Here is a 14,235-nt window from a genome sequence, read left to right as displayed (position 1 = left end):
AGAGAAGTTTGTCAGGCCGATATCCAGAAAAGAATCAGCACAAGATGTGGGCACAGAGCGAAGGCTGACCCCAGAGGGGTGCTTTAAGTGTGGCGAACCGGGTCATTTTCAGAGGAATTGTCCAAATCGTCAGGAAGCAATGGATTATTCAGTAGGGCAACGGGGCCCCACATTGCCTGTCTGTGAGACCATGTCCTAATCCCTGGATAGCCCACTGCTGCTCCGCATGCCAATCCTGATAGAGCAACAGGCAGTGTTGGCTTTGATGGATTCAAGCAGTGAAGTCACTCTGGTTCCAGAAGGACTGATGGACAGGCTGCTGCCAGTAAAGGTCCTCTGTGTCCACAGGGCCACTGAGGAATATGAATGTGTCTGTCTTAACGTGACCGTGAGGGGACAAATGGTGCAAGTGATAGTGGCAATAGCACCAAGGTTGCCATATTCCCTTATTCTGGGGCAAGACTTTCTCCTGTCCCAGATTATACACGACGGTATCGGTCCGGACATGTCAGCAACTGGATTACCGGACGGACGTCTGACCAGACATGATCCTGTTGCTCACATTCTGGAACTGGAGGGAGAAATCAGAAAGCAGCAAGATCTGCTTTGGCTACAATCAGACCAGTATCGCCAGGAGGCCTGCTTGGAAAAGGATGGGAGGAAGCAGAATCCTGGCCAGCTGGTGGAGAATACTGGTCTCCTGTGTCCAGGACTGTAAAACTCCAAAGGGAAAATTTATTAAAGTGAGAGTTTTTAGAAGTGTTTTAGAAGAGATGTTGCCCATAGCAACCAATCAGATTCACTTGACATTTAACTAGCATAGCTAGAATCTGAGGGTTGCTATGGGCAACATCTCTTCTAAAACTCACTTCTAAAAACTCTCACTTTAGTAAATTTACCCCCAAGACTCTACTAGAGACCAATTAAATGATTGTGCATTGGTGAATGCCTATAAAAATATTGTGGAAATGAATGGAGTGTGGAAGGATGAGGGACTGGCTGAAAGAGAGCCATACTTTGAAATAGAAGGGGACCTGCTACGTAGGGTAGCATTGGTTCCAGCGAAACTAGTCAAATAAGCTCTCTGTGCATGTTCCTTTGATATTGGCAGCGGCCCATGTACACCCCCCAAGAGGGGTCTTTTTGGAGGAGAAATCTCTCAATTGGCTACTCCAGAGGGTTTACTGGCCAGGCATCCGCATTGCGGTTAGGATACTGTCAAGCTTTCACAGTGTGCCAACAGACCGTACCCTAGACCTAATTATAGTTCCCCGGGTACCCCTTCCTTAAGCCCCAGAATTCAAAAGTAAAGTAACACTTAAAAGGGGCTCAGGGGCAGCAAAAGAGGGGTTCTGATGCTCAAGCCTCCATACGCTCCTATAATCCAGGTGACAAGGGGTTTGACCAAGTGCCCACCCAAAAGGGCAAATGGTGTGCACACGCACCAGGCTCTTGTAAAGTGATAGTGTTCTGTAGGCCCTTCTGTCCTCGGCCCCCACCTCAACGGATTACAGAAGGAGGTAAAAATCAAAACAGGGGCTCCTCAAAATAATGTCGATGCCCGTTCATGCTAGTTTGCGCTGCGTAGGGCAGCTGAGTCGCCAAAGTTGGCGAAGCGAAATGAGGGGGAGTTGGGAAAAGGAAAATCCTTTTCAGTTAAAGGGTCCTCTTCACCAAGCATGGCGAAGCTCAGGGGAAGGGTATGTGGCAAAGAGGGTTTGCCAAGTTCTGCTATAAAGAACATGATTAATTCCCTAGAACAAAGAAACTAGATACCTTTAAAACACAGCTGCACCACATGGGTCTGATTGGTGTGTGGGAAGCATAAAAGGTTGTGGGATTCAAGGGAGAGGGGCTCCCGATGCTGAACTAGTCGGCCAGGTGATAGTGAGCAGCTAATGTTAGCTTAGCGTCAGGGAGCCATTTGCGGGATGCAAGTGTGCGGATATAACATTTAGCATCAGTAAAAGCCATCTGAAAAGGACAACTGCTGTCAAGTGAGATTCTTTGTAAGGAGAATCTCACTCACGTGTGTGCATGTATGAGTTAAACTGGGGGAAAGCAGTAGAATAGCAGTCAACCTGAGATTGCTACTACTGTAAAACTAGTTTGGAGATACTATGATTTGGCCTCTTTCCAAATCAAACACCTGCTTAATCCATGTCCTGGACACTACTTACTGGGCACCCTGCTTGAAAATTGCAAGGAGATAACACTTGCTTGATAAACCTCTGAGTGTTTTCAGTATTACCCCTACCGCTCCTGCTCTCCACCCTGGACACTCTCCCCAGCTGGACCTCGGTGTACTGGCCGTTAATATCTGTCCGTATACCTTAACCCTTAACACTAATACCCCTAAACCCTCACCCTTAAACCTAATACCCAAACCCTCACAATGAATCCTACTATTGTAACACCCTAACCCTTACCCCTTAACCCAAACCCTTATATTCTAACATTAATACCCTAACCAAACCCCTAATCCAACTATACCCCTAACCCTAATTACAGCACCCTTAAAGGGCAGACTAGATGGGCCAAATGGTTCTCATCTACCGTCAAATTCTATGTTTCTACGTAACAATTTTAAGTGCTTTTTTCCAATAGGACAAGATCTAAACTACTTTTAGCACTTTATAGTACAAGAAAAAGAAAGTCTGATAAAGAAATCTGGTATCCCACTAATTACTTCACATAGGCCGCATATCTCAGTAAACAGTTTTAATCTTACCTTCTGATTGGACATCCCAAACAATGACAATATTATTGGTATCCACAGATATTACGTGATCCCCAAATGGCAGCACCAGATGAATTTCAGCCTCATGACCTCTGTATGTCTGAACTACCTGAAAAAGCACAGAAAGAAAGTACATGAGCAAACATACTCTGCTTAATCTCTCTCCATTTACACTGAAAACTTATGTATAAACAGACCAAGCTAATAGCCCTATCAGTACAATACAATAGTAGAGAAAACTGTAGTACATTTTTTTTAATCTACTTCAGTAACACCACCCCTTCACCCCAGGATATGTAAGCACTGTAAAGTTGGGTCTGGAAGACAGGCGAGGGTGTGTATTCAGAAGCAGTAAAGAGTACAGGGAGCAGGAAAAAGCATCTTTCACTGAGCTCATTCACACATCCATCTGCTGCTCCATAGTCCCATCAAGTCTGGATGAAGGTTTTACCTCTAAAATCGTATCCATTTTCATAGGTCTGCCCTTACTCTGTTTTGATGGGAATTTTAGTTAAATTTTTTAACTCTTCCCAAACACATTTTACAAGTTTTGTTTTTGTTAATATAGTGATATAGATAGCTTTTGCAATTGTTCCCTCTTCCCTTGCGGTATATGACAAAGGACATAAAGGACCCAGTGCTACAGTACTTAAAGGGGAGAATTCAATTGTTTTTTCGCGTCTGCAGCTCCCGTTTAAAGTGACAGATGATAGTCAATAGTTGGTGCCGCTAGATGTGAGTGCCGCGGGCGCCCTTTATTTCTGCTCATTCTCTTCTGAGGTGGCGAGCAGAAATCTGTACAAAGTCGAACATTTGGGCAGCGCGTCCAGTAATTTGCATGTGTTTATCTGCTTTGCACACTGCAATAATGGAAGCCCGCAACACTCTTGCCCAGAAGCACCAAAAACTGAATATCACCCGTCACTTTAAAGGAGAACTGTGGGTGCGAAAAAACACTTGTACTCACCCTAAGAATTAAATTAAGAAATGGGGTGTAGGCACGATGCTCATTTTATAAAAGTAATTTTTAAATGTTTTAAGATGAATAAAAATGTATTTATAAAACAGATTTAAAAATTTGCCCTAATGAGCCTGAAGTCCACATACAAAATGAGCAGCCAGGAGGAAGCAGCCATGGTCACTAGCAAACATGTGGTACAGCTGCTATACAGTACACACCACCCACAAGTAAGAGATTTCAGGTGCCAGGAAAGGAGCTTTGTGATCGCAATAATTACTCTCCTACAACTGGGGGAACGTAATGGTCGAGTGAGTGATCAGTAACAGCAGGTTACAGACAGTAAACACAACACAAATGTGTAAACCCCGTCCACAGCCAGGGTAGAAGATTAAGCCCATCCTGACAACAGCTTTTTATTTTAAATTCATTGACTCAAAAGAAGCACAAAAATCATGAAAAACACATATACTCTGCTACTAAAATACATTCATAGAAATTTATTTTGAAATCTATTATTAAAGTTTTTCTTAGTGTAGTTTTAACCAACTATGGGTGGAATTCAATTTTATTTGCAGGGATGTAGCTCTTGGGATAAGTGCCCGGAGCTATTTAATTGACTACATCACACCCGTCACTTAAGCCAGAAGATGCATCTTCTTAATGTCCGGGGCTTAGCCGCAGTAAACTGCTTCTCCTGGTGCGATGCAGTTACTGCAAGCAGTAACACTGCAACAAGTCCCAAGGCAATAGTTCACGTGGATTTCTGCTCACACCTCAGGTGCGTTACTGTGTGGGCAATTGAATGGCTCTGGGCACTTAACCTGGGAGCTACATCGCCGCGAAGAGCATTGAATTCCCCCTATTTAAGATCTTTGGGATTTAGAGGAGCACAAATATATTTTATCTTTTTTTTTATTTAAGTATTGGAGACTTTACAGAATTAAGAGATACTTAATTGTCCATTGTTTCTATTACTAGTAATTTCAATGGAAACACTATCCATGTAATGACTGAATAGATCTAATAGTAAAACATTGCACGTAGAAGCTACCATGCAATGTTACCTGAAGAAAACTCCATGGGACTGTGACAACACAGCGTTCAGTTTTGATGACTGTTCCCATACATCAGGGTGCCAGCAGTCAAGAGATTGGGGGGGAGGGGTTTCAACAATGGAACATGCTAATAAAAATCATATAATGAGATTTATAAATATCACCCTTTGCTATGGTTCCGGCAAAAGTGACATTGGAAAGTGGCGCACACATTAATTTTTCATCCAAAGTATTCTGAGGGAATAAAACTTTGCTTTGACATTACACTAAGTGCAGAACGCTGCTCCCATGCTTGAAGGAAACACATCAGCTACAAATCCCTATATAGTAGTTTGTAAGCTTGAAAGCAGAGCTCTCTTACCTCTTTGTCTGTTATTACCCAGTCTTATCTTATTAATGTTTTGTTCCCAGTTGTAAAGTGCAAAAGAATTTGCTGACGCAATACAAACTAATGTTAATAAATAAACTGGACAAACCTCTTTATTTCTTGCAAATGCTTTAAGGAGATTTCCATGAGCTGCAAACACCAGCATTCGGTCCGCAGCAAGACAATTAATACTTTCTGGAAGAGCATTGCCTGATGATAGCAAATAAATTATGTTAATGTCATAAAAGTTACATATAGGGAAAGTAAATAATAGTGTTCCGGCTAGCCTGTTTTAGTGGGGGTGCAGTACCCTGCCCGATTTTAAAAGAGCAGAATAGTTTTTGCGGCGCCTGCTAAAACAGCCTTTCAGACACGCGGGCTGCAGTGTCCCGCTGGTCCCATGGGTGACAGATGACCGCCGGGTAACTAGACACCGATACACATATGCACGGCATCTATTCACAGAGAGTGGAGAGGTTGGTGAAGCCCAGCACCAAACCCCCCCCACAAGGTGACAAATTGGAGGCGTGTTCAAGGTCACGCCCCTACCGGTCACACCCCCTTTTCAGGAGCGGGAACACTAAACAAGAGCATATAACCATGAAAGCACTATCTGTATTTCCATTTGTATTTGTGTAATGCAACGAACACAGCAAGAATGAAAAAAATTTATTCTTAATCTCCTTTGACACCACAAGGGTTCCACAGCCACTAACAAAGTACATAAACAAAAAGCAGAACAAAAAGTGACTTACAGATAATGCAGGACAAGGATATGGTTTATAAACATTGCTGCATCAGAACACTCAAATAAGCAGCAGGGTGGAAGAAATCAAGAGATAGTTGCCATTGTAGGGAGTAAGGAGTTGATGATTGTATAAGTAAGGGAAGGAAGAGCATATGGGAGAAGAGGGACCTGTGCATTAGAGCTTACATTCTAAAAGGGGAGGGGGGAAGACAGATGCGGTAGACAGTGAGAATGGAGCAGTGGGTTATGAGAGCAGGATGACTTTAGTGGATAAGTGGCTCTTGAGAGCCCAGTTGAAGTTTAGTAGAGAGGTGGAGTGTCTGGTAGGGAGATGGAGAGCGTTCCAGGGTTAGGGAGCAGCATGGGCAAAATCTTGTAGGCGGAAGTGGGAGGAAGTAATCAGTTTGGAAAAGAAACTGCAATCATTTGTGGAGAGAAGAGGGGGGGCAGGTGTGTGAAGGGAGATAAGGTCAGATATGTAAATAGGAGAGGAAGGATGAGGGCTTTTGTAAGTGAGTGTTAGAAACTTGAATTGGGTTCTGAAGGGGAGCCAGTCTAGGGCATTCAGGAGTGGTGAGGCAGATGTAGAAAGTTTGGAGAGGAAGATGAGCCAGGCAGCAGCAATGAGGACAGATTGAAGTGGAGAGAGGAGGTTGTCAGGGAAGCCAGATAGAAGATGGTTACAGTAGTCCAATCTGAAGATGACCAGTGAGTAGATGAGGGTCTTCGTAGCATTCAGGGTGAGAAAATGTCTGATCCTGTAAATATTTTTGAAATGGAAATGGCAGGACTGCGAGAGGTACTGATGGTGTGGTTTGAAGGTGAGGGAGGAGCCAAAGATAACTCCAAGACAGCACACTTGGTGGCTAGAGTAGATAGTTGTGATGTCAATAGATAATGAAGTTTAGAGGAGTGAGATTATGTGGGAAGGTGAGAAGATGATCAGCTCAGTCTTAAACCGCATATCCACTACACGATATTGCTCCATGGGCGAGATCGTGTAGTGTCCCCGGCAGAGGTGTGCTCAATGTCCTTAACAACATTGAGTGCACACACTGAACGATATTCACGATATCATTCAGTGCAGGCATCCTCCCTCATCCCCGAACCTGCACAACCAGATGAGATTGTCAGGTTGGACAGCAGGCTCAGGCAATGAGCGACGTAGTCAACGACTAGCGGGAGCGCGCATCACTGGTTGTTGACGGCATATCCACTGGCTGATATAATGAACGATTATACCGGCCAGTGGATATGCCGATACAGACGCCAGGTGAAGCCCTTCAGATTCTTCATTATATCGGCTAGTGGACACGCGGCTTTAAAAATGTTAAGTTTAATAAAGTACTGGGGGCATCCACGAAGAGACACAGTTGGAGATTTTACCTAGTTTCCATAACATTGTTTGTAAGTCTGCCTGCAGAGCTTACCATTTAGTACAGTTCAATTGTCTTATTTGCCAAGAACCACTGGATGCCATCCCAAAGCTCATCTGTCAATGTAGCTGAGGTTTGTATTTTCTCACAATATAATCGTTCAGAGGCATAGCCTGATGGCAATGTATGTGCTGGGTGTATTATCACCCAGCACATACCAGGTGTGATAGGGTTTAAAATATTTCAGGGAGCAGAGAAAGCGGTACTTGACACAATGCCTGGAGTTTGCTGATAACAATGGGATTACAATGGGATATCATAAAACTATGCCTAGAACAGTATACAGGTCTCTCTAGTAAGGACAATTAAACAAGTTACTTTCTAGAGGTTAGAGTGCCTTTATTATGGCATTGGGGCTTTCACACAAACATATAATTTCCCACACGTTCCACTCTAACAGATTCCCCATAAAATGCACATTGGGTGGCAGATTTAATTGCACACAAGCTGCAGCCTGCCATTTATGGTAGGCCGATTCTGCTCGCACCGCCATAGACTTAGCCAGTGAGAACAAATGCACTTGCTCCTAATAATTGCATTTGCACCTAAATGAAGGATTTCACTTATGCCTGAAAAACATTTCAATGAAGAAATTGCAATTAATAATTCCAGATCTGTTTGAATAGAATTATCTGTATAGGCTCATCTCACTTTCTATGAACAAAGCATCCAAATGTATAATACGTCCATGCGAAAAAATAATTCAGGAAAGAAAACTAGGACATTTATAGTTGCATGCAAGAGGCACTCCTTGCCATTTCTCTGTGCAAAGACTTTAACACAACTTCTGCAGAGTACAAAGTGCAAATACATTTTGTTAAACTTCAATAACGTATGCAGAAATATATTAAAATATATTAGGTTTCATCTTATTTTACCTTGCAAAGAGTGTTAACATCTTAACAGCGATTCATTGAAACATGCAATTTTACCAGGACTGCCCAAATGTATACATAAAACTGTACCCAAAATTTGATTAGTAAGTGGAAAATGAAGCATTTGGACATCTGATTTTAGTAGTGCAGAAAATTATGAGAAACTATACTTACTGACAGCTACTTGACCAAGCTTGTTCACCTTAAAAATGCAGTAAAAAACAAAAAGTTACTCTTACTCAAAACATTTTGCAGTTGCAAACACAATTAATCAAGCCTTCAACAGAAAAACCTTTACACACAATATATTGGCCAATCGATCGTATAGGGTGTTCCCCCAATTCAGCCTTTGCGTGGTTGCATCTTCCAATCTGATGTTCTGCACGTCAGATGGGAAAATGTGATGTACGATGCAGTACGTTAACATTAATCCTGTAATGATATATTGTGTAGTGTGTACACAGGCACGCTATATTGTTATATCGTATCGGACCTGCTCAAGATCACTGGGTCATTCAAGTGTGCACCCAGCTTAAGATCATACCACAACCACCATATAGGTGCATACTCAATTAACTATGTAGGCAGCGTTCTAACTGATAATTATTACCACAACTGGTAATTATACCAGATACACCCACATCTAAAAGGTTGCAAGCAGAAATAAGTGTAGAAACCCTAATTTGAAGTGTGACAATTCTCACTGACTTGCCTTCGGTACTATAAAACCTTGTGACTAATTGAATCAGCTGCTGAGTCAAATCAAATGAAAAAAAAAAAAAATAAATTAAAAAAAATAAAAAAAAAAAATCACAAAAGTATAGAAAATCCCCCAAAAAGTGGAATTTCGTCTGGGATGTAGTCTGCATCGTTGCGACCGGGATGTCGGCTCTAGAATCCCAAACACTGATAGCTTTCCCGCGCCCTGACACGTTTCAAAAGGGCAAAATGCACCCTGTCCTTATCGCGGAGCTCTGTCGGTGCCCCCACTAAAACAACCTGGCGGGTGATGACCCCACCCGTAGGCAGCAGTGCCCCCGTGCCGGACCTGGAAAGAACACTATGCTAACAACCCGACAGTAAGTATTAGGGCTAGGGGGAGGGTTAGGTTCAGGGGTTAGGCACTGGGGGAGGGAGGGTTAAGTTACTTACCTAATCCTGTCAGGATGCCAGTCGGTATTCTGACCGCTGGGATACGGTACCCAACACTTGTCTTAATTGTAAATTCCTTTTTGTCCGAGTCCATGGGAGGCACTGGAGCCATTGGCATAGAGTGGAGCTCAGGAGCCGGCACCAAAGAGTTAACGTTTTTTGGATGCAGCACAGGCTCCTCCTTCCCTATACCCCGCCCCCAGCCCAAAGAAGCCAGTTTATAACAAGCCCAGGCACCAGAGGAGAGAAGACGCACACACACAGAACCAGACACACATATCGACGGAAGAACCCCTAAGCCAGACAGGGGCGTTAGGGTGGGCGTCCAGTGTCCCCCATGGATTCAGAAAAAAGGAATTTACAGGTAAGACAAAATAATTTTTTCTTTCGTCCAAAGGGGGGACAATGGAAATAATGGGACATCCTAAAGCTGAAATCATGGGAACGCTCCTGTGCAGCACTGAGGACCCTACGCCCAAAGGCACCATAGGCAGAAGCAGAAGTGTCAAAACTGACAAATTTAATGAGTGTGGGGGCAGTGGACCACGTGGCCGCTCTACAAAGCTGTTCAGCAGAGGCACATCGGCGATCCACCTATGAAGCTCCCACAGACCGCGTGGAGTGGGCCTTGGCCGACACAGGAACTGCCTGCTTAGCCAAAAGGTAAGTGTGACAAATAGTAAGACGCAACCAGCGGGTCAAGGTTTGTTTTAAAGACTGCCAGCCACGCTTATGGAAGCCATAAAGTACAAACCAAGAGTCTAATTTCCGAATGTCTTTAGTGCGATCCACGTAAATACGGAGAGCCCTGACCACATCAAGAATAAGAAAGGAAGAAACTAAGTCCACAGGATTGGAGGATGAAAAAGAAGGTACCACGATTTCCTGTTTGATGTGGAAATGGGAGACCACCTCTGGAAGATAATCCAGGCGGGTACACAAACAGCACGGTCAGGATGAAAAATTAGGAAAGGTGCGCAGTGTGACAAAACACCAAAGTCCGAGACCCTGCGGGCTGACGAGATGGCTAATACAAAAGCAGTTTTCCATGTTAGCCAAAGGAGATCAACAGAATCTAAGTGTTCGAAAGGAGAGTCCTATAAAGCCCACTAAAGAACCCACAGGGATACCGGGGGAACAAAGCAGGGCTGAACGTGCAAAACCCCTGAAGGAACATCTGAATAGCAGGTAGACGGGCCACCTTACTCTGGAACAAGACAGCGAGCCGACACTGGCACCTTCAAAGAGGTGAGGAGCAGACCTAGATCTAAGCCCACCTGTAAAAAAGACAGAACCTTCGATAGACTAAACAGCAGAGGATCCCAACCTCAGGCAGAATACCAGTCAAATACACACGCCAAACCAGATAATTGTTTAGAAAAGGGTTTCTAGTGCAGACCATAGTTTTGATAATCTGTGATAAGAAACCTCTGGCCATTAAGATTAATGCTTCAATAGCCACCCCGGTAAAGCTAGACAAGCTAGGTCGGGGTGGTAGAAAGGGCTCTGTGAGAGTAGTTCCTTCCTGAGAGATAATCAACACTGGGGGGGGTGATGGATAGGCTATGAATGTCTACGTATCGGGCCCTCCGAGGTCAGTCTGGTGTGACCAAAATGGCAGTGACCCCCTACAAGTTTAGTTTGCAAAGAACCCGTGGTAGAAAAGGAAGTGGGGGAAATTAGTACAGCAGGTGAAAGATCCACAAAACCGCAAGGGTGTGCACCAAGAAATCTCCCAGATCCCTGGTGCAATAACCATAGCTGTGAAGCATGTGGTTGTGCCTGGAGGCCATTAAGTCGACGTCCGGGTGACCCAAGCGGCGAACAAGCATCTGAATAGCTCTGGATGAAGGGACCTTACTGAAGGATTCGGCTGACCTCCCGCATTGCTCTCCAGCTTTTGGTACCTCCTTGGGGATTGATGTAAGTGACTGTGAACACGTTGTCCGACTGTACCTTTACTGGTTTGTGTATAAGGAGGGACTGAGCCTGCCGAAGCGCGCAGCAGACCGCCCAAAATTCCAGGATGTTGATGGGCAGGCATGCTTCCAGATATGACCACCAACTTCGGAAAGTGTGACTCCCGGTTACTGGTCGCCAGACCCGGAGACTGGTGTCAATTGTGAGAATGCAATCGAGGATCAGGAAGGGATGACCCCCTGATGAGGTGAGAGGACTGGAGTCATCATAGAGAAACACGTGCATCCCGTGAAAGGACAATAGTCTGAGATTTGAAACAAAGAAGAGAATGGTTCCACCAATCCAAAAGATCTAGCTGCAGGGTTTAGGAATGGAACGGAGCATATTCCACCATGTCAAAAAGTAGAACTTTCCCAGAACATAACGAAGTGGATCGAGACTCTTAATTGGTGGAGAAACTATCCGATTAGAGACTGAAAATAATCCTGCTTGTCTGTGGGGAGAAAGACCCTCTGAGACTTGGAGTCCAAAAGAGCCCCAGGTGGAGCATTTACTGAGACGGAGTAAGGCTGGACTTGTGACAATTGATTATCCAACTGTGAGTCTGCAGTAAGTCCATGTTACCGAAGTGTTTCCAGAAACTGAGCCAGTAGAAAGTGGTTGTCTGAGTAGGGTAGATGAAGGTCGGCAGCCATCATGGACATGACCTTTGTGAACACACGGGATACCGTAGAAAGCCCAAAAGGGCAAAGCTGGAAACTGGAAGTGCTCCCTCTGTACCGCAATCCAAAAGGTTGATGATCCTCTCAAACTGATATCTAACTAGGTATCCTGGAGGTCCAAGGAGGCCATAAAATCGCTATTTTCCATGGTTTGTATGAGCATACATAACCATCCTAAATCTAGGAACCCTGAGGTACAGGTTGAGAGTCTTCAGACTGAGGATGAGATGTAAGGAACCGTTCAGGCTTCTGGAAAAGAAAGAGGTTGGAATAGAACCCTGTTCCCTTCTGAGGGTCGGGGAACTGGGACTATAACATTGGACGACAGAAGATTCAAGATGAATGTCTTGTCTTGAGGGTGACTGCATTGTCAACGTTGACTGGAGAACAGGTGGTAAAGTTTTGAGCCGGGTGTTTTCTAAAGGTTAGATACCCCTGGGACACAACACCTCATACCCAAGCGTCTGAAGTTGTTCCCAGCCAAACGTCAATGAAAAGCTAGAGACAGCCATCCACCCCAGATGTTTCGGTTGGTTTGGGAGCCTGGGGATGACCCGACCAGGCCTGATGTCCTTGGGACTTTGGGGTCTTTGACGATGAGCCCAGAGATCTTGAGGAAAGCAGACTCCTCGTCCTTCCTTGTAGATGAAAGGAGCCAAAGGAGAATCGCCCAAGTAAGCACCAGCATCCTGAATATGGCTGACTATGGAAAGGAGGTCAGACTTGCAAGTTCCTGAGCAAAGCCCAACGTCCAAGGAGTCAGCCCATCGCCTCAGAAGTGGGCAAAGCCTCTGAATCCTTGATGTGTAAAGTTGAGTGGACTGCTTTGATAATCTGGGCTAAGCGATCTTTTGAGCTGAAGGGGAGCACTCCTCCAAAACCTGCGACATCTAATCCTCTAGGTCCGAGGAGTGAGAATTGTAGCCCGAAAGGGGAGAACTATCCCTCCTGCAGGGCCTACAACTGTAGGAAGGCTCTAGTATGCTCTGCAGAGAGGTAGATACTTGAACCAGACCCTGGACGGATTGATGTAAACTGTGAATCCAGACTGGTTCAGAGAGAGGAGGCTGTGGGTCCACTACAGTGAGCAGAGTCTCGTTGGGTTGGAGTGGGATAGGTTGCCAACTGAAATACCGGCTCCTGTATGGTCAATGACAGGGAGGTCGCTCACACGAAACCTGCGAGGGAATCTCCCCAGAGCAGGACTCGCTACACACCTCTCCAGAGCAGCGGTCACACAGGGTAAATTTGGTATTGCACTTGTCCCCGCTTATCCCCGTATTCAATTAGAAATCGGCGAAAAGAGGACCCGGCCAATCCGTACCTAGCGACTTTACAGAAGTAGTGAAGAATAGCATTTAGCAGTTTTTTTGATGAAAATAAGTAGACCCAGCAAATTTGGGGTACATGAAAATGGGTGCTAGCATATTTTGAAGTTGCTAAAGTGAAGTTTTAGAAAAAAACTTTAAAAATCCACCTGCTGCAAACACCTGCAATCTTAAGAACACCTGGGGCATACTTGGGGACCCCCCTGAAATCTATTTTGCTAGTTTTGAAATTTGTCCCCCAACTTTGTTTTTTTCACCCCCAAAATGAAAGTACTTTTTTGGGGTGCTCTTAAGTTTTTTTTACAGTTTACCTTTGGGGGGGGGCTGTCCCAAAGGTGCAGGGTGGTTTCCGCAAGTTTGCACCCCAAAACCCCAATTCTGCACTTTTTTCCAGCTAGTTTCATAGGCAAATCTTTTTTGACTATTCCAATGCATTGACTTTCCGCACCAGCGAAAAAGTCTTTGGAATTGAATATGGGGACAAGTTTTCACCTGGCGAAATGACATCACCTGCGAAAACTTTTCGCCAAAAACAGCTTATCCCGGCTAATTGAATATGCCCCATAGACAGAATGCTGAACAGTGGAAGTAACTCATTGATGTGATGCTCCTGTCAAACAAATCTGCAAAAACAGTGATATGAAAAACATACCTCTGCATGAAATGACTTCTGTGCTACATCCAACTTTTATGTATTTGTGTAGGGGTATGCAACATGCGTTCTTCCAGCTACTGTGGCAGTACACACCCCTGCATGCCCTGCCACAGTAATAGCAAACACTAATAGCTAAACTGGCACTGAACAGTTGCAGTCTCACATTGCTGATGGAGGCCAAGATGTCTGTATGTGCAATGAAGTTCCTGATTCTCAAAACCAGAGATGTACTGCATAGATATTCCCAGCCTCTCCCCCACTGACTATATCACACTG

General features: G+C 44.6%; 1 protein-coding gene across 2 annotated transcripts in view; it reads right to left on the bottom strand.

Annotated features, from left to right (window-relative positions):
* Positions 1-14,235, bottom strand: part of WDR36 (WD repeat domain 36) — a 99,834-nt gene that overhangs the window by 85,022 nt on the left and 577 nt on the right. For both annotated transcript variants that reach the window (XR_015879216.1, XM_088477681.1), the window contains exons 2-4: positions 8,357-8,384; positions 5,233-5,333; positions 2,732-2,849 (exon numbers count right to left, since the gene is read on the bottom strand). Coding sequence is in view for 1 of the 2 variants with exons in the window: in XM_088477681.1 (XP_088333807.1) it covers positions 2,732-2,849; positions 5,233-5,333; positions 8,357-8,384 (247 nt within the window). In the remaining variant the exon portion in view is untranslated. The remainder of the gene's footprint in view (positions 1-2,731; positions 2,850-5,232; positions 5,334-8,356; positions 8,385-14,235) is intronic.

Source organism: Taudactylus pleione, unplaced genomic scaffold (genome assembly GCF_031769625.1).
Source record: "Taudactylus pleione unplaced genomic scaffold, aTauple2 ptg000202l, whole genome shotgun sequence".
In the NCBI taxonomy this organism is placed as follows: Eukaryota; Metazoa; Chordata; class Amphibia; order Anura; family Myobatrachidae; genus Taudactylus; species Taudactylus pleione.
Note: the sequence above shows the minus strand (reverse complement) of the source record. Positions and strands in the feature narration are given on the sequence as shown.